Below are 18,141 nucleotides of genomic sequence, written 5' to 3'. Positions count from 1 at the left end.
CACGATTTACGCATGATACTGTTAATCAAGCCGTTGGTGTCATCAAGCTCTCTGGAGGACATCGTTCGATTGCGCATCGTGCATAAATCGTCCATGCACCAGTCATGCGCAAAGTAGTTCCGTTTATTTCCAGCTTACTTAGTTTCTTGCCCTTTCTTACCACTAGTTATTAGCAAAGGCAATAAAAAATTTGTTGCCTGACTTTAGATTGCTGGTAATAATTAAGGGCATTTGGTTGACTAAGGCAACCTTTGGGGATATGGACTTTTATGCCCTTGTATTTTCATTTCTAACACCTATTTTATTTCATCCAAATTACCATAACAAGCCATCCTGAAGAGAGAAGAACATATGACTCTCGTCCTCACTATGCTCATCAATCACAAAAGTTTGCTGGACAAGGATTTCCCCAGTTCATCAACACTACAGACTTGTTGAGCAATGCGAAGACTCGAATTCACGATCATCTTTCCGTGGCACATGAAAGGTGCCCTTCCAGGAGTCAGGACTAGTCTATATCCACGTGGAATCGTATCCACAAGTTATGGGTGGACTAATTCACACCACAAATGGCAATGAAAAGTCTCTCTATGTGTCCTAAAAAAATGTCTCTATAGGTGCAGCACCCCCAGCCATTGACGTGCAGGGCAATTTATACCCAGGAGTCTGCAATTTCCACCTGCTTCCTGCCCTCTCTTGCCCCCCCTCCTTGTTAATTAGCACCTTTCCATTGGAGGATTTGAAGATGGAGCTTGCCATATCCGCAGCAGCAGGTGAACTCATGAGCCGATTCATCTCCTTCCTTGCCAACAAGTACCACTCGAGCCATGAACACTCGGAAGAGAAGGAGCTGAAGAGGCTGCAGCAGCTGCTCCTGAGAGCTCGCACGGTCATCGAGGAGGCAGACGGGCGGTACATCACCAACTCTGGGATGCTGGTGCAGCTCGGTATGCTTGCGGACGCCATGTACCGAGGCTACTGGGCACTAGGTGCATCCAGGTACATCTCATTTGAAGAGTCCATGGAGGAGGGGGAGGTTCGCAATCCATCTGCTCCCAAACGTTTTTCGCATGGTTCTTGGCAGTGCTAGAAAGAACAAGGCCACATACCCCGTCGACTTGCAGGGCGCGTTGGAGAGCTTGGAGGATATGGTCGCTGGCATGACGGAGTTTGTTGTTCTTTTGGGTGGATGCGACCGTATGCTGCGTCAACCAGACGATGCGTATCTATACAATGACAACATCATGTTTGGACGACACGCTGAGAAGCAAAAGCTCATGAACTTCATGTTGCAGCACGGCTCTTCCGGTGGTGTTCCGGCTGTTCTCCCGATCATCGGTGGTCGACTGGTCGGGAAGAGGACTCTGCTCGCCCATGTATGCAAGGACGAGAGGGTCCGCTCACACTTCTCTTCGATTCTGCAGCTGAATGAAGTTTCCTTTTGTAGAATCGCAGACCATGGTGGTCTTATGTCAGGGAAGATACTGGTGCTTGTCGAGCTTGTCTCAGATGTCGAGGAGGAGGATTGGGCCAAGTTCTGCTCATTCGTGGTGAGCATGGACAGTGGAAGCAAGGTGATCATCATCAGCTGGCTTAAAAGTACAGAGCAACTTGGAACACTGGAGCCAATCTTCCTCAACACCCTGTCATACGAGGAGTTCAGCTATCTCTTCAAGACACTCGCATTCGGGAGCGCGAACCCCGCGCAGCACCCACGGTTAGCGCGGATAGCAGACGAGCTGGCCAGGGAATTCCAATCCGAATGGTCAATCGCCACTGCAAATCTGTTTGCGGACATCATGAGGAGGAACCTCAGCGTCCATTTCTGGCTCTGCATCCTGAGCGGGCTGAGAAGGGTAGTCGAGAGGAACTTATCCCTGTTTGGGGAGCACCCGAAGCTCCTCGCCCGGAGACGCCACCAGATAGACGTTACTGACTTGGTCTTGCATCCCATGGATTCTCCACTCCGTGTCATGTATTCCTGTACCAGTGGCAGCAGCCGCACTGAAGTTACGGTGGAAAGGGAATTGCTACCGAGGGTGAGGTTTGGGGATCTGATGATGGATCCTGGAGTTCGGCCACAAGGGGATTTCAATGTGGTTTCGTGGGAATCAAGGTTGCCACCTTACACCTCTTTCGTTCATTTCGTTCCAAATGGAAATGGTGCTCTAGGTGTGGCGAAACAGAGTACTCCCCTGTCTGGGAGTAAGCGTCCCGCGGTGCCTTGGTAAGGCCTTTCGATTCGGACGGCTTCTGTTGGGATTTCGTAGAGTTAGAATCTCAAGTACTCACTCAGTTCATGAAGGCATAATTTAAATATTGACATGGTCTCCAATGCACACCTTTTAATCATCGAATGTTATATTTTTTTGAAGTTGTAATGACACCATTTTCACTCGATCAATCTAAATAATTTTAAATATATTTGTAGTCAAAGTTAATATTGAATGCAAGCCTACGAGGAAGTCATGTATTTATGAACTACATTTTGTGTGTGTGTGTGTGATGTTTGATTTGTATAATTGTATCTCATAGGAATTTAATCCAAAGTTTTTTATTAACCTAAAACTTTTGGAAAGAATTCATTTTTTGGGTGCACTTGGTTTTTCATTAACCACATGTATTGTGTGCCACTTCCTCTGTCTCCAGTAAGGCAGGGTGCAGAGGGCTCCCCTCGCGTCGCTCATGCGAGCGACCGAGGGGAAACCCTAACCACCGGAGCCGCGTCCCCCGCCTCCATCCCCTCCCCTTGCCACTGTCGGTCCGCGTGTTATCCCTTTGGTGTCTGTTTAGCTTTTGAGCCTTAAGCCCCATGTCGAGGCTTGTATAATGTGCGTGTGTTTGTGTGGCTGTCGAGCCGGATCCTTTTTATTTGTTCTCTCTCGAACTTGTAAAACCTAAAATGGTTCGGTTCGCTAAAGCTGGGCATATGCATGCCTCTTTCTACAAAAATACGTTTTCTATGGTACAAGAAAAGATCAACGTGGAATTGGAGGGATCCTTGGAACGTCTTCAAAAGAAAGTCAAATGCATTAATTCATTCTATTTTAGAAAGAAATTTGTGTGAATTAATTGATTTATTTGATTTTATTTATGTTTCTGTTTCGCTTTACAGAAAATTAGGTTCGGTTTGTGCAAACTGGAGTTTGCTTCCACCATTGGATGCTAATCCGATGGAAAAGGAAAAAAAGTTTCTGAACCGGCTTACAGTCGTCTGAGGCATAGTCGCCTCGCCCCTTATTTTGGCAGCTGCAAGTAATTTCCAGCCGCTCTGTTTTGTCTCTTCACCACGCCATCATTGCTACACCAATCTGTCAGGAAGAACATCGCCGCACCGCGATTCTCACTATACAGTGCGTCACAGGTCAAGCCCTCGCTCAAATTTCGTCATGGCCACTGTCTTCTGTCCTCTGACGTTTGTCACTTATTCTCTCTCTCCATGAGGCCACCATGCTGGGCAGAAGGTTGCGCCGCACTGGTGCCCGGAAATTGTTCGATGAAATGGCTGTGAGGCCAACACGAGTACCCAGCCTGGGTGTTGTTCGACGAAATGGCCGCGAGGCCAAGATTGGTACGTTCTCGGGACAGCTAGCCGACGATGTGATCAAGCCTAGCCAGCCTCCCGCGCCAATCAGGTCAGGTCAGCACTGCTGTTCCCCGTCTTGGAAAAATGCTGCAAGAAATTTCAATGCTTGCGTTGGTTCTCCCTTTTGCTTTTTCCGTTGGTTCCCGCACCAATCAGGAACCTGTTTTATTGTGTTAGGTGAGCGGATATTTTCCTGCTGTGTGAACAAATTTTCTAGCAACTTTATGAGGCTACGGCTGCTGCTCCATCACAGTTAAAAGAACGACTATGACATGGGAGGAAAATTTCTAGTCAACCTTCTGAGCTTTCAGCCAGCTGGATGCAATTCGTCAAGGGCCTGTCCAAACCGCGGTCTGCCTTTTGAAGGTAATATATTCAATTGTTGCTATCTTTATTTCCAGCTTACTTAGTTCCTTTTGAAGGCGTGTCGAGAAAAAAGAGAGTAATCTCCACTTCCTTTTATTTCCAACTTACTTAGTTTCTTGCCCTTTCTTCTCACCACTAGTTATTAGCAAAGGCAATGGAATTTTTGTTGACTGACTTAGTTAGCTGGTAATTAAGGGCATTTGGTTGGCCGAGGCAACCTTTCGGGATGGATTCTTCTGCCCTTGTATTTTCATTTCTTACACCTATTTTATTTAATCCAAATTACCATAACAAGCCTTCCTGAAGAGAGAATAACATGTCTTGCACAAGTATGACACTCCTCATTAGGCTCATCAATCACAAAAGTTTGCTGGACAAGGATTTCCCCAGTTCGTCCACACAAAAGTTTGCTGAGCAAAGCGAAAACTAGATTTCACCATCATCTTTCCTTGGCGCATGAAAGGTGGCCTTCCAGGAGTCAGGACTAGTCTATATCCACGTGGAATCGTATCCGGAAGTTATGCCTGGATTAATTCAAACCACAAATGGCAATGAAAAGTCTCTCTATGTGTCCTAAAAAATGTCTCTGCCATTGATGTGCAGGGCAATTTATACCCAGGAGTCTGCAATTTCCACCAGCTTCCTGCCCTCTCTTGGACCACCCCCCCTCCCCCCACCTTGTTAATTAGCACCTCCCCATTGGAAGATTTGAAGATGGAGCTCGCCGTATCTGCAGCAGCAGGTGAACTTATGAGCCGATTCATCTCCTTCCTTGCCAACAAGTACCACTCGAGCCACGAACACTCGAAAGAGAAGCAGCTGAAGAGGCTGCAGCAGCTACTCCTGAGAGCTCGCACGGTCATCGAGGAGGCAGACGGGCGGTACATCACCAACTCCGGGATGCTGGTGCAGCTCAGCATGCTTGGGGACGCCATGTACCGAGGCTATTGGGCACTAGGTGCGTCCAGGTACATCTCACTCGAAGAGTCCATGGAGGAGGTGGGGGAGGTTTGCAATCCATCTGCTCCCAAACGTATTCGCATGGTTCATGGCAGTGCTAGAAAGAACAAGGCCACATACCCCGTCGACTTGCAGGGCGCGTTGGAGAGCTTGGAGGATGTAGTCGCCGGCATGACGGAGTTTGTTGTTCTTTTGGATGGATGCGACCGTATGCTGCGTCGACCATACGATGCGTATCTATACAACGACAACATCATGTTCGGACGACACGCCGAGAAGCAAAAGCTCCTGAACTTCATGTTGCGGCACAACTCTCCTGGTGGTGGTGCACCGGCTGTCCTTCCGATCATCGGTGCTTCTGAAGTCGGGAAGAGGACTCTGGTTGCCCATGTATGCAAGGACGAGAGGTTCAGCTCACACTTCTCTTCAGTTCGGTACCTGAGTGGAAATTCCTTCAGTAGAATCGCAGACCATGGTAGTATCATGTCAGGGAAGACACTAGTAGTTGTCGAGCTTGTCTCAGATGTGGAGGAGGAGTATTGGGCCAAGTTCTGCTCATTCGTGGCGAGCATGGACAGTGGAAACAAGGTGATCATCATCAGCCGGCTTAAAAGTACAGAGCGACTTGGAACAGTGGAGCCAATCTTCCTCAGCACCCTGTCATACGAGGAGTTCAGCTACCTATTCAAGACACTCGCGTTCGGGAGCGCGAATCCGGCACAGCACCCGCGGTTAGCGTGGATAGCAGACAAGTTGGCCAGGCAATTCCATTCCGAATGGTCCCTCACCGCTGCGAACATATTTGCAGACTTAATGAGAAGGAATCTGAATGTTTGTTTCTGGGCCGGCATGCTGAGCAGGCTGAGAAGGGTCGTTGAGAGGAACCTCTCCATGTTTGGGGAGCACCCGAGGTTCCTCGTTCAGAGATACCACCAGATGGATCTTAGGGACTTCGTCTTGCATCCCGCCGCTTCTCCGCTCCACGTCGTGCCTTCCTACACCAGTGGCAGCAGCCGCACTGAGGTTACGACAGAAAGGGAATCGCTACCAAGGGTGAGGCTTGGGGATCTAGTGATGGATCCTGGAGTTCGGCCGCAGGGGGATTTCAATGTGGTTGCATGGGAATCAAGATTGCCGCCTTACACCTCGTTTGTTCATTTCGTTCCAAATGGAGATGTTGCTCCAGGTGTGGTGGAACAGAGTACTCCCTTGTCTGGGAGGAAGCGTGCAGCGGTGCCTTTGTAAGGCCTTTTGATTCGGACGATTTCTACAGGGAGTTCGAAGAGTTGGAATCTCAAGTATTTGCTCAGTTTACAAATAGATAATTTAAATATTTACATGATCTTCAATACATATCTTTTAATCATGGAAACCTTCTAGGAAGTCATGTATTTATGAACTGTATTTTGTGTGTGTAAGATGTTTAATTTGTAGGATTATCTCTCAGGGGTTTTATCTAAAGAACCATTTGTATTGCATTACATAGGAAGTTTTTCAATGACCTAAACCTCTTGGAAAAATTTGTTCTTTTGGTGCACTCGATTTTTCATCAACCATTGTACTGTATGTCACTTCCTCTGTCTCCAGTAAGGCAAGATGCTGGGGGGAAGGAGGGGCGGCTCTGGTGCCACCAAGGTCAGCGTACGGGTTCCCCATTTTGTAAGAATACTGCGAGTAATTTTGGGTTCTTGCATTGCTTCTCTCTGCTGGTTAGACATGACTAGATACTGGCAAGTAGCACCTCCATTCAACTTTTGTTGCCTGAATTGGTTAGCACATATGCTCTCACTTGGTTAGCCGGTAATTAAGGGCGTTTGGTTGGCCGAACAAACCTTTTTCTGATGGACTTCGACGCACTAGCATTTTCATTTCTTATACCCATTTTACGCAGGCTGCCACAGCAAGCCTTCCTTAAAAAAGAACATTGTCTGATGTTCTACATATGTATGACCCGCCTTTCAATTCACATGCACAACTCCTAAGGTCTCACAAAATAGAACGGAAATACATTGTTACATAAAAATTAGGCAAATAAACCTGGACGCTTCTTCCCTGACAAGGATGTTTCAGGCTTGTCATGGACGCAACTCAGCACAGCGTGCACCAAGTGAGAAAATGAAGTGTAAGGCGGCAGCCTTGATTCCCATGAAATTAGCCTAAAATCTCCTTCGGGTAAGACAGCGTGACCTGCTGCTGCTATTAGGTCCCCAAACATAGTCCTAGGTAGACCCTGCTCCTTTGGAACATTACCCATACCAATGGCAGAGTTTACAATGCCTGATGGAGCAGCAGGAGTTAAAATGTAGCGGCCGATTAGGTGTACCGGTTGGCCTTGACTAAAAAGCACCTGCGGGTGGGCACTAAAACAAGAGATGTTCTTATTGACCGAGTCTCTGGCACCCTTCAGCCTGTACAGCCAGAAATGAGCACTCAAGTTTTTCCGCAGTGCATCTGCGAGCACATTCGCTATGATGAATGACCCTCCCAGCACCATGGCGAACTCTTCCACCATCGCTGCTAGCCGCGGGTAGTCTGCCGGGTTCGTACTTCCAAATGCGAGTGTCTTGAACAGTCTACAGCGCGCGATGGAGCAGCAGGAGACAAAATGTTGCGGCCGATTAGGTGCACTGGGTGACCTGGGCTGAAAAGCAACTGTAGATGGGCGCCAAACAAGAGATGTTCTTCTTGACAGAATTTTTGACACCCTTCAACCTGTACAGCCAGATGAGTGACCCTCCCAACACCATGGCGAACTCTTCCACCATCGCTGCTAACCGCGGGTAGTCTGCCGGGTCCGTACTTCCAAATGCGAGTGTCTTGAACAGGTACATGTACTCATCAAGTACCAGGGAGTCCAGAGAAACATGCTTGATGGTTCCAAACTTCTCCAAGCCTGCGCTTCGACCCAAGATTATTACTTTACTTCTTCTGTCCATGTTCATAACAAAATGATGGAACGTTGTCCACTCATCTTCATCTACATCTGAAACAAAATCAATGACTACTAATATCCTCCCAGACAGTCTTTCATGGTCTGTCATTCTGAAAAGATCATCTCCATTCAGGTGCAAAATCAAAGAAAAGTGAGAACACACTCTCTCATCATCGCATACATGGGAGACAGGAGTTTTCTTCCCAAATCTAGCGTCACCAATGATTGGAAGCACGGCAGAGAACCCGGGGTATTCCGGACAATAAACTCCCCTGGTCAGCTACGCTGTACCACGTTAACAGTTGGTGTCTGGGACAGGAACCTGTTTTATAGTGAGAGGTGAGCGGATATTTTTCCTGCTGTGTGAACAAAGAATCCTGTTGGGGAGGTGAGATGGACAAACTGCCATAATTCCTAGGGCAGCTTCTCTGTCACAATTAAATGAACGACTATATATGACATGCCAAAGAGAAAATTTCCAGCTTGATGTTACTGGAGAGCAAACCGAAGACTCCAAGTCAACCTCCATTGCTTTCAGCTTGATGTTGGTAAAGGTCTCTTCGCCAAGCGATTCTACTCAGTTTTCTTAAGGTAATACATTTAATTGTCGCTATCTTCATTTCCAATGCTTCCTTTTGAAGGCGCGTCGAGAAAAAGAATAGTAATTTTGACTTGCTTTTAATTATCTTCTAGTTACGACCTGTTTTGTGAAGAGAGAAGAACCTGTTTTGGAAGACTCCAAGTCAACCTTCATTGTTTACACAGTAGTCTAGTACTATTATTAGTAAAGAGCATAATTTTTTTGTCACCTACTACTTGGTTAAGCCAGTAATTAAGGGCATTTGGTTGGCTGAGGCAACCTTTCCTGATGAACTTTTACGCCCTTCAATTTGTATTTCCATTTCTTATACCTATTTTGTGAAGAGAGAAGGTCTAGAAAAGTATGATTTTCCTCCTTACACTCATGGATGGCAAAAGTTTGCTGGACATCCCTACTACAGACTTGCTGAGCAAAGTGAAGACTCGAATTCACCATGATTTTTCCATGCCACATGAAAAGATCAGATGAGGTCACCTTCTAGGAGTCGGGACTAGTCCGGCGTGGAATTGTATGCAGAAGCTATAGGTGGACCAATTGGCGTGCCCTTTCCCTGTTGGCCATGAAAAGTCACTCTATGTGCACCATCCGGCCATTCGTGCAGGGGAGCGAGCACATACCCTGCAACTTCCACCAGCCTCCTGCCCTCTTCTCTTGGACCCCCTTGGTAATTAGCGCCCTTCCATCGGAGGAACTGAAGATGGAGCTTGTCATATCTGCAGTAGCAGGTGAACTCTTAACCCGATTCGTCACCTTCCTTGCCGACAGGTACCACTCTAGCCGCCGCGTACAACCGGAAGAGAAGCAGCTGAAGAGGCTGTACCAACTGCTCCTGAGAGCTCGCATGGTCATCGAGGAGGCGGACAGGCGGTACATCACCAACTTGGGGATGCTGGAGCAGCTCAGCATGCTCGCGGATGCCATGTATAGAGGCTACTGGGCACTCGATGCGTCCAGATACATCTCACTCCAAGAGTCCATGGAGGAGGAGGGGGAGGTTCGCAATCCATCTTCTCCCAAACGTTTGCGCATGGTCCATGGCAGTGCTAGAGAGAACAAGGACACGTACCCCGTCGACTTGAAGGGCGCGTTGGAGAGCTTGGAGGATGTAGTTGCTGGCATGACGGAGTTTGTTGTTCTTTTGGGTGGATGTGACCGTATGCTGCGACAACCATACGATGCGTATCTATACAACGACAACATCATGTTTGGACGACACGCTGAGAAGCAAAAGCTCATGAACTTCATGTTGGAGCACGGCTCTTCCGGTGGTGTTCCGGCTGTTCTCCCGGTCATCGGTGGTCCAATGGTCATGAAGAGGACTCTGCTCGCCCATGTATGCAAGGACGAGAGGGTCCGCTCACACTTCTCTTCGATCCTGCACCTGAATGGAGATTCCTTTAGTACACTGGCAGACCATGATCATAGCCTCTTGCTAGGCAAGATACTAGTGGTTGTTGAGCTTGTTTCAGATGTTGACGAGGACGATTGGGCCAAGTTCTGTTTAGCCGTAGCAACAAGCATGGACAATGGAAGCAAGGTGGTCATCATCAGCCAGCTTAAAAGTACGGAGCGACTCGGAACAGTTGAGTCAATCCTTCTCAATACCCTGTCATATGAGGAGTTCAGCTACCTCTTCAAGACACTAGCGTTCGGGAGCGCGAATCCGGTACAGCACCCACGGTTAGCACGGATAGCAGACGAGTTGGCCAGGGAATTCCAGTACGATAGCTCACTCGGCGCTGCGATTCTGTTTGCGGACCTGATGAGGAGGAACCTTAGCGTCCATTTCTAGCTTTGCATGCTGAGCAGGCTGAGAAGGGTAATCGAGAAGAACATCTCCATGTTTGGGGAGCACCTGAAGTTCCTCATCAAGAGAGGCCACCAGATAGACGTTACTGACTTGGTCTTGCATGCCATGGACTCTCCACTCTGCATCGTGCCTACCTCCACCAGTGGCAGCAGCCGCACTGAAGTTACGGTAGAAAGGGAATCGCTACCAAGGGTGATGCTTGGGGATCTGGTGATGGATCCTGGAGTTCGGCCACAAGGGGATTTCAATGTGGTTTCGTGGGAATCAAGGTTGCCACCTTATACCTCTTTCGTTCATTTCGTTCCAAATGGAAATGGTGCTCCAGGTGTGGCGAAACAGAGTACTCCCCTGTCTAGGAGTAAGCGTCCCGCGGAGCCTTGGTAAGGCCTTTCGATTCGGACGGCTTCTGTTGGGATTTCGTGGAGCTAGAATCTCAAGTACTCACTCAGTTCATGAAGAAATAATTTAAATATTGACATGGTCTCCAATGCATACCTTTTACTCATCGAATGTTATATTTTTTTGAAGTTGTAATGACACCATTTTCACTCGATCAATCTAAATAATTTTAGATATATTTGTAGTCAAAGTTAATATTGAATGCAAGCCTTCGAGGAAGTCATGTATTTATGAACTAATTTTGTGTGTGTGTGTGTGTGATGTTTGATTTGTGTAATTGTATCTCATAGGAATTTAATCCAAAGTTTTTTATTAACCTAAAACTTTTGGAAAGAATTCATTTTTTTGGTGCACTTGGTTTTTCATTAACCACATGTACTGTGTGTCACTTCCTCTGTCTCCAGTAAGGCAGGGTGCAGAGGGCTCCCCTCGCGTCACTCATGCGAGTGACCGAGGGGAAACCCTAGCCGCCGGAGCCGCGTCCCCCACCTCCATCCCCTCCCCTCGCCACTGTCGGTCCACGTGTTATCTCTTTGGTGTCTGTTTAGATTTTGAGCCTTAAGCCCCGTGTCGAGGCTTGTATCATGTGCGTGTGTTTGTATGGCTGTTGAGCCAGATCCTTTTTTTGTTCTCTCTTGAACTTGTAAAACCTAAAGGGGTTCGGTTCGCTAAAACCGGGCATATGCCTCGCTTTTTACAAAAATACGTTCTCTATGGTACAAGAGATCAACGTCAAATTGGAGGGATTGCTGGCGTCTTCTACAGAAAGTCAAATGTATTAATTCATTCTATTTTAGAAAAAAAAACTTATGTTTTAATTAGTTCATTTATATGATTTTCTTTCAGTTTTTGTTTTGGTTTACAGAAAACTAGGTTGGGTTTGAGCAATCCGGAGCTTGTTTCCACCGTTGGATGCTAATCCGATGGAAAAGGAAAGAAAAGTGTCTGAACCGGCTTACAGTCGTCTGAGGCATAGTCGCCTGGCCACTGATTTTTGGCAGCTGCAAGTAATTTCCAGCGGCTCTGTTTTGTCTCTGCGCCATGCCATCATTGCTACACCTCTCTGTCAAGAAGAACATCGCCGCACTGCGATTCTCACTATACAGTGCGTCACAGGTCAAGCCCTCGCTCAAATTTCATCATGGCTACTCTCCTCTGACGTTTGTCATTTATTCTGTCTCCAGGAGGTAGGGATGAAAATGAAGCGGAAACTTTCCGTTTCTCCGGAGAAAAAATGGAAACGAAGAGGAAATATGAAAACGGAAATGGAAATTTGCAAAACGGAAGTGGAAATGGAATTTTTAATACGGAAATGAAAACAGAAACGGAACGGTGTTTTCCGGTGGAACATGTATGAAAACGGAACTTTCTGTTTCCGTGAATATGGAATTTCTGTTTTTACTATAGACCTATGGCTACTTTGTAGCCCAACCACCAAAGAGAACATAATGACACAATTAGTAGAGTGAATCTGAGGCCTAACTTCTACGACCACACATGTACTCAGCTTGACCCTATGCGCAATTGTCCAGTACTACTACAATACTAAGCTAAGTTGCTAACATAATTATATTATTTTATAGCCATGTTAACAACTCATTAAATTTGTTTGTTTTTGTGTGTATTTCTCTATGATTCAAGGGGTTTTTAAGTTCCAATCAACGCCCACTTATGTTACCGTATCCACTTTGTATTCGCTCCGTGTCCGTTTCCGATAGTATCTATTTTCGTATTCATTTCCGGGGTTTCTGTATTCGTTTCCGCTTCTGCAAAAAAATAGGAAAACAAATATGGTAACACTCAGTTCCGTTCGTTTCTGCTCCGTTTTCATCCCTACCAGGAGGCCACCATCCTGGGCAGAAGGCGGCGCCGCACTGGTGCCCGGAAATTGTTCGACGAAATGGCTGTGAGGCCAACACGGATCCTCGGCAGCACCGACGATGCGAGCGAGCCAGTCTCCCGCGCCAACACGGGTGCCCAGCCTGGGTGTTGTTCGACGAAATGGCCGCGAGGCCAAGACTGGTTCTCGGGACAGCTAGCCGACGATGTGATCAAGCCTAGCCAGCCTCCCGCGCCAATCAGGTCAGGTCAGCACTGCTGTTCCCCGTCTTGGAAAAATGCTTCAAGAAATTTCAATGCTTGCGTTGGTTCTCCCTTTTGCTTTTTCCGTTGGTTCCTACGCCAATCAGGAACCTGTTTTATAGTGACAGGTGAGCGGATATTTTCCTGTTGTGCGAACAAATTTTCTAGTCAACATTGTGAGCCTACGGCAGCTGCTCCATCACAGTTAAAAGAACGACTATGACATGGGAGGAAACTTTCTAGTCAAGATCCTGAGCTTTCAGCTAGCTGGATGCAATTCGTCAAGGTCCTGTCCAAACTGCGGACTGCGTTTTGAAGGTAATACATTCAATTGTTGCTATCTTTATTTCCAGCTTAGTTAGTTCCTTTCGAAGGCGTGTCGAGAAAAAAGAGAGTAATCTCCACTTCCTTTTATTTCCAACTTACTTAGTTTCTTGCCCTTTCTTACGACTAGTTATTAGCAAAGGCAATGGATTTTTTGTTGACTGACTTAGTTAGCTGGTAATTAAGGGCATTTGGTTGGCTGAGGCAACCTTTCGGGATGGACTTTTGTGCCCTTGTATTTTCATTTCTTACACCTAATTTATTTAATCCAAATTACCATAACAAGCCTTCCTGAAGAGAGAATAACATGTCTTGCACAAGTATGACACTCCTCATTAGGCTCATCAATCACAAAAGTTTGCTGGACAAGGATTTCCCCAGTTCGTCCACACAAAAGTTTGCTGAGCAAAAACTAGATTTCACCATCATCTTTCCGTGGCGCATGAAAGGTGCCCTTCCAGGAGTCAGGACTAGTCTATATCCACGTGGAATCGTATCCACAAGTTATGGGTGGACTAATTCACACCACAAATGGCAATGAAAAGTCTCTCTATGTATCCTAAAAAATGTCTCTCTATAGGTGCAACACCCCCAGCCATTGATGTGCAGGGCAATTTATACCCAGGAGTCTGCAATTTCCACCTGCTTCTTGCCCTCTCTTGCCCCCCTCCTTGTTAATTAGCACCTTTCATTGGAGGATTTGAAGATGGAGCTTGCCATATCCGCAGCAGCAGGTGAACTCATGAGCCGATTCATCTCCTTCCTTGCCAACAAGTACCACTCGAGCCACGAATACTCGGAAGAGAAGGAGCTGAAGAGGCTGCAGAAGCTGCTCCTGAGAGCTCCCACGGTCATCGAGGAGGCAGACGGGCGGTACATCACCAACTCTGGGATGCTGGTGCAGCTCAGTATGCTTGCGGACACCATGTACCAAGGCTACTGGGCACTAGGTGCATCCAGCTACATCTCACTTGAAGAGTCCATAGAGGAGGGGGAGGTTCGCAGTCCATCTGCTCCCAAACGTTTTCGCATGGTTCTTTGCAGTGCTAGAAAGAACAAGGCCACATACCCCGTCAACTTGCAGGGCGCGTTGGAGAGCTTGGAGGATGTAGTCGCTGCCATGACGGAGTTTGTTGTTCTTTTGGGTGGATGCGACCGTATGCTGCGTCGACCATACGATGCGTGTCTATACAATGACAACATCATGTTTTGACGACACGCTGAGAAGCAAAAGCTCCTGAACTTCATGTTGCAGCATAGCTCTTCCGGTGGTGTTCCGGCTGTTCTCTCGATCATCGGTGGTCCACTGGTCGGAAAGAGGACTATGCTCGCCCATGTATGCAAGGACGAGAGGGTCCGCTCACACTTCTCTTCGATTCTGCAGCTGAATGGAGATTCCTTTTGTAGAATTGCAGACCATGGTGGTCTTATGTCAGGGAAGATACTGGTGGTTGTCGAGCTTGTCTCAGATGTCGAGGAGGAGGATTGGGCCAAGTTCTGCTCATTCGTGGTGAGCATGGACAGTGGAAGCAAGGTGATCATCGTCAGCTGGCTTAAAAGTACAGAGCAACTTGGAACAGTGCCAATCTTCCTCAACACCCTGTCATACGAGGAGTTCAGCTATCTCTTCAAGACACTACCATTCGGGAGCGCAAACCCGGCGCAGCACCCACGGTTAGCGCGGATAGCAGACGAGCTGGCCAGGGAATTCCAATCCGAATGGTCAATCGGCACTGCAAATCTATTTGCAGACATCATGAGGAGGAACCTCAGTGTCCATTTCTGGCTTTGCATCTTGAGCGGGCTGAGAAGGGTAGTCGAGAGGAACTTATCCCTGTTTGGGGAGCACCCGAAGCTCCTCGCCCGGAGACGCCACCAGATAGACGTTACTGACTTGGTCTTGCATCCCAGGATTCTCCACTCCGGGTCGTGTATTCCTGTACCAGTGGCAGCAGCCGCACTGAAGTTACGGCGGAAAGGGAATTGCTACCGAGCGTGAGGTTTGGGGATCTGGTGATGGATCCTGGAGTTAGACCACGAGGGGATTTCAATGTGGTTTCTTGGGAATCAAGGTTGCCGCCTTACACCTCGTTTGTTCATTTTGTTCCAAATCGAAATGGTGCTCCAGGTGTGGCGGAACAGAGTACTCCCCTGTCTGGGAGGAAGCGTAGAGCAGTGCCTTTGTAAGGCCTTTTGATTCGGACAATTTCTACGGGGATTTTGTAGAGTTGGAATCTCAAGTATTCGCTCAGTTTATAAAGAGATAATTCAAATATTGACATGGTCTCCAATACATATCTTTTGATCATGGAATGTTATATTTTTAATTTTTTGAAAGTTTTAATGATGCCATTTTCATTCAATTAATATAAATAATTTTGGATATATATTTGCAGTGGAAGTTAGAAAATATTGAATGCGAGCCTTCTTGGAAGTCATGTATTTTGTCTGTGTGCGCGCGCGCGCGCGTATGTGTGTACGATGTTTGGTTTATAGGATATTATCTCATAGGAATTTTATCCAAAGAACCATTTGTATTGCATTTCATACAAACTTTTTCATTAAAGTAAACCTCTTGGAAAAAAATACCTTTTTTGGTGCACTCGGTTTTTCGTTAACCATCTTTATTGTGTGTCACTTCCTCTGTCTTCAATAAGGCAGGGTGCGGGGGAAGTCAGCGCCGCTCTGGTGCCCGGATGGTGTTCCATGTATGACCATGAAGCCACCAACACCTTGTCTGAAGAGCTGACGATGTGAGATTGCTGGTCTGCCACGCCACCAAGGTCAGCGCACGGTTCCCCATCTTATTAGACTTGCGAGTAATTTAAGGTTCTTGCATTGGTTCTCACTTGTTAGATACGACTAGAAACTGGCAAGTAGCAACGCCATACAAAGTTTGTTGCCTGATTTGGTTAGCACATGTGCTCTCTCACTTGGTTAGTTGGTGGGTATTTAGTTGGCTGAACTAACCTTTTTCAGATGGACTTCTATGCACTAGTATTTTGATCTCTTATACCAATTTTATGTTGGCCATATTGCCATAACAATTAACAACCCTTCCTCAAGAGACATTAACACGGTCTGATGGTCTAGACAAATTAAAATTATGACCCGCCTTCAATTGGCATGCTTCACTGGATGCACAACTCCTAAGGTCTCACAAAATACTACTCAAATACATCATTACATAAAAGTTAGGCAAATAAACCCGGACGCTTCTTCCCTGACAAGGGTGTTACAGTTTTATCATTGCGGCAGCTTGGAACAGAGTGCACCAAGTGAATAAATTGTGTGTAAGGCGGTAGCCTTGATTCCCATGAGATTAGCCTAAAATCTCCTTTGGGTAAGACAAGGTGACCTGCTGCTGATATTAAGTCCCCAAACATAATCCTAGGTAGACCATCTTCCGGCGCATTAGCCATACCGATAGCACAGTCTACAACGCGCGATGGAGCAGCAGGAGACAAAATGTTGCCGCCGATTAGGTGCACTGGGTGACCTTGATTCAGAAGCATCTGTGGATGGGCGCCAAAACAAGAAATGTTCGCCTTGACCATATCTCTGACCGCGTTCAACCTGTACATCCAGAAACGGGCACCTAGATTTTTCCTCAGTGCATCTGCAAGCACATTTGCTAAGATGAGTGACCCTCCCAACACCATGACAAACTCTTCGACCATCGCGACTAATCGCGGATAATCTGTTGGGTTCGCACTTCCGAATGCGAGTGTCTTGAACAGGTACCTGAACTCTTCTAATGCCAAACATTTCAGGGATATAGGTTTAACTGTTCCAAACTTCTCTAGCTCTGCGGATCGACCTAAGATCATCACCTTGCTTCCCCTGTCCATGTTCATAACAAAATGATAGAATGTTGTCCAGTCATCTTCATCTATATATGAAACAAACTCAATAACTACCAATATCCTCCCTGACAATCTTTCATGGTCTGTCATTCTGAAAAGGTGATCTCCATTCAGGTGCAAAATCACAGAAAAGTGAGAACGCACCCTCTCATCGTCGCATACATGGGCGACAAGAGTTTTCTTCCCAACTCCAGCACCACCAATGATTGGAAGCACGGCCGGAGAACCAGGGGTGTTGTGGTGCAGCAAGAACCTGATGATCTGCTGCTTCTCGACATGGCGACCAAACATGAAGTTATCGATGTAAAGATATGCATCATAGGGTCTACGGGAGATGCGCTCGCATCCCCCCAAAAGCACGACAAACTCCGCCATGTTAGCAACACTAGCCTCTAGGTTCTGCAGCGCGCTTTGCAACTCTGGTTCGAGAACCCTGTTTGTTGCACGTTTACCGAATGTGCGAGAACGTTTGCAAGGAGTGGAGACAGATAAGGCGAATGCGTCACATACCAATTCCTCTGCAACATCCTTCTGTTTCCCATACTTGATGGTGTCGAGTGCATGGTGGCCTTGGTACATGGCTGCCGCCAGGGTCTTCAGCTGTATGAGCATACAAGAGTTGGTGATGTACCGCGAGTCTGCCTCCTCAACAACCATGCCAACTCTCAGCAAGAGCTGTTGCAGTCTCTCCACCTTGTCCTCCAAGCACGCGTGATCTGCGTACTTGTTCATCAGGAAAGAGATGAAACGGTTCGAGAGATCACCTGCGACAGCGGCTATGACAAGATCCATCTTGAGATGTGCTAAGGTAGGTGGTGTATGAGAGCACGGTATAAGTCATTGATATACTCTGTATGTATATATATGCGACCGATATTCCGGTCAAGAAAAACTCCCTTGGTCAGGTACTATGTCTGCGTTCACAGTTGATGTCCTGGAACCTGTTTTATTTATATATAGTGACAGGTGAGCGGCTATTTTCCTGCTGTTGCGAGGCTGGTGAGATGGACAGAATTTCTAGTCAACCTTCTGAGCCTACGGCTGCTGCTCCATCACAGGAAAAAGAAAGACTATGGCATGGGAGCAAACTTCTGAGCTTTCAGCAAGCTAGATGCAATTCGTCAAGGTCTTGTCCAAACTGCGGTCTGCCTTTTGAAGGTAATACATTCAAGTCGCTATTTTTATTTCCAACTTACTTAGTTTCTTTTGAAGGCG

At 46.9% G+C, this 18,141-nt stretch overlaps 5 protein-coding genes across 5 annotated transcripts; 4 read left to right on the top strand and 1 right to left on the bottom strand.

Moving 5' to 3' along the window:
• The first annotated feature begins 375 nt into the window (after positions 1-375).
• On the top strand, positions 376-2,427 carry LOC123493348 (uncharacterized). Its single transcript, XM_020302656.4, has 2 exons — positions 376-1,036; positions 1,125-2,427. The coding sequence occupies exons 1-2, from the start codon at positions 746-748 to the stop codon at positions 2,229-2,231; spliced, it is 1,398 nt and encodes a 465-aa protein (XP_020158245.1). The 5' UTR covers positions 376-745; the 3' UTR covers positions 2,232-2,427.
• A 693-nt stretch (positions 2,428-3,120) lies between these two features.
• Positions 3,121-6,373, top strand: LOC109743554 (putative disease resistance protein RGA4). The gene is made up of 3 exons (XM_020302657.4): positions 3,121-3,640; positions 3,764-3,952; positions 4,556-6,373. The coding sequence occupies exon 3, from the start codon at positions 4,667-4,669 to the stop codon at positions 6,155-6,157; it is 1,491 nt and encodes a 496-aa protein (XP_020158246.1). The 5' UTR covers positions 3,121-3,640; positions 3,764-3,952; positions 4,556-4,666; the 3' UTR covers positions 6,158-6,373.
• Positions 6,374-7,434: 1,061 nt separating this feature from the next.
• LOC109743548 (disease resistance protein RGA2) lies at positions 7,435-10,873 on the top strand. Its single transcript, XM_020302650.4, has 2 exons — positions 7,435-9,109; positions 9,211-10,873. The coding sequence occupies exon 2, from the start codon at positions 9,287-9,289 to the stop codon at positions 10,235-10,237; it is 951 nt and encodes a 316-aa protein (XP_020158239.1). The 5' UTR covers positions 7,435-9,109; positions 9,211-9,286; the 3' UTR covers positions 10,238-10,873.
• A 2,893-nt stretch (positions 10,874-13,766) lies between these two features.
• LOC109743556 (uncharacterized) lies at positions 13,767-15,059 on the top strand. The gene is made up of 2 exons (XM_020302658.1): positions 13,767-14,217; positions 14,476-15,059. The coding sequence occupies exons 1-2, from the start codon at positions 13,767-13,769 to the stop codon at positions 15,057-15,059; spliced, it is 1,035 nt and encodes a 344-aa protein (XP_020158247.1).
• Positions 15,060-16,024: 965 nt separating this feature from the next.
• On the bottom strand, positions 16,025-17,718 carry LOC109743557 (disease resistance protein RGA2-like). Its single transcript, XM_020302659.3, has one exon. The coding sequence runs from the start codon at positions 17,716-17,718 to the stop codon at positions 16,255-16,257; it is 1,464 nt and encodes a 487-aa protein (XP_020158248.1). The 3' UTR covers positions 16,025-16,254.
• Positions 17,719-18,141: the final 423 nt, after the last annotated feature.

The sequence above is a fragment of the Aegilops tauschii genome, chromosome 1 (genome assembly GCF_002575655.3).
Source record: "Aegilops tauschii subsp. strangulata cultivar AL8/78 chromosome 1, Aet v6.0, whole genome shotgun sequence".
NCBI classification, from domain to species: domain Eukaryota; kingdom Viridiplantae; phylum Streptophyta; class Magnoliopsida; order Poales; family Poaceae; genus Aegilops; species Aegilops tauschii.
Note: the sequence above shows the minus strand (reverse complement) of the source record. Positions and strands in the feature narration are given on the sequence as shown.

Excerpts from the sequence above, each read along its gene's own strand:
- LOC123493348 (XM_020302656.4), top strand. The coding sequence starts at position 746 with ATGGAGCTTGCCATATCCGCAGCAGCAGGTGAACTCATGAGCCGATTC. Across the intron at positions 1,037-1,124 it reads AGTCCATGGAGGAGGGGGAG|GGCGCGTTGGAGAGCTTGGA; the intron begins GTTCGCAATCCA and ends GTCGACTTGCAG.
- LOC109743554 (XM_020302657.4), top strand. The coding sequence starts at position 4,667 with ATGGAGCTCGCCGTATCTGCAGCAGCAGGTGAACTTATGAGCCGATTC.
- LOC109743548 (XM_020302650.4), top strand. The coding sequence starts at position 9,287 with ATGGTCATCGAGGAGGCGGACAGGCGGTACATCACCAACTTGGGGATG.
- LOC109743556 (XM_020302658.1), top strand. The coding sequence starts at position 13,767 with ATGGAGCTTGCCATATCCGCAGCAGCAGGTGAACTCATGAGCCGATTC. Across the intron at positions 14,218-14,475 it reads TCTTTTGGGTGGATGCGACC|ACCATGGTGGTCTTATGTCA; the intron begins GTATGCTGCGTC and ends GTAGAATTGCAG.
- LOC109743557 (XM_020302659.3), bottom strand. The coding sequence starts at position 17,718 with ATGGATCTTGTCATAGCCGCTGTCGCAGGTGATCTCTCGAACCGTTTC.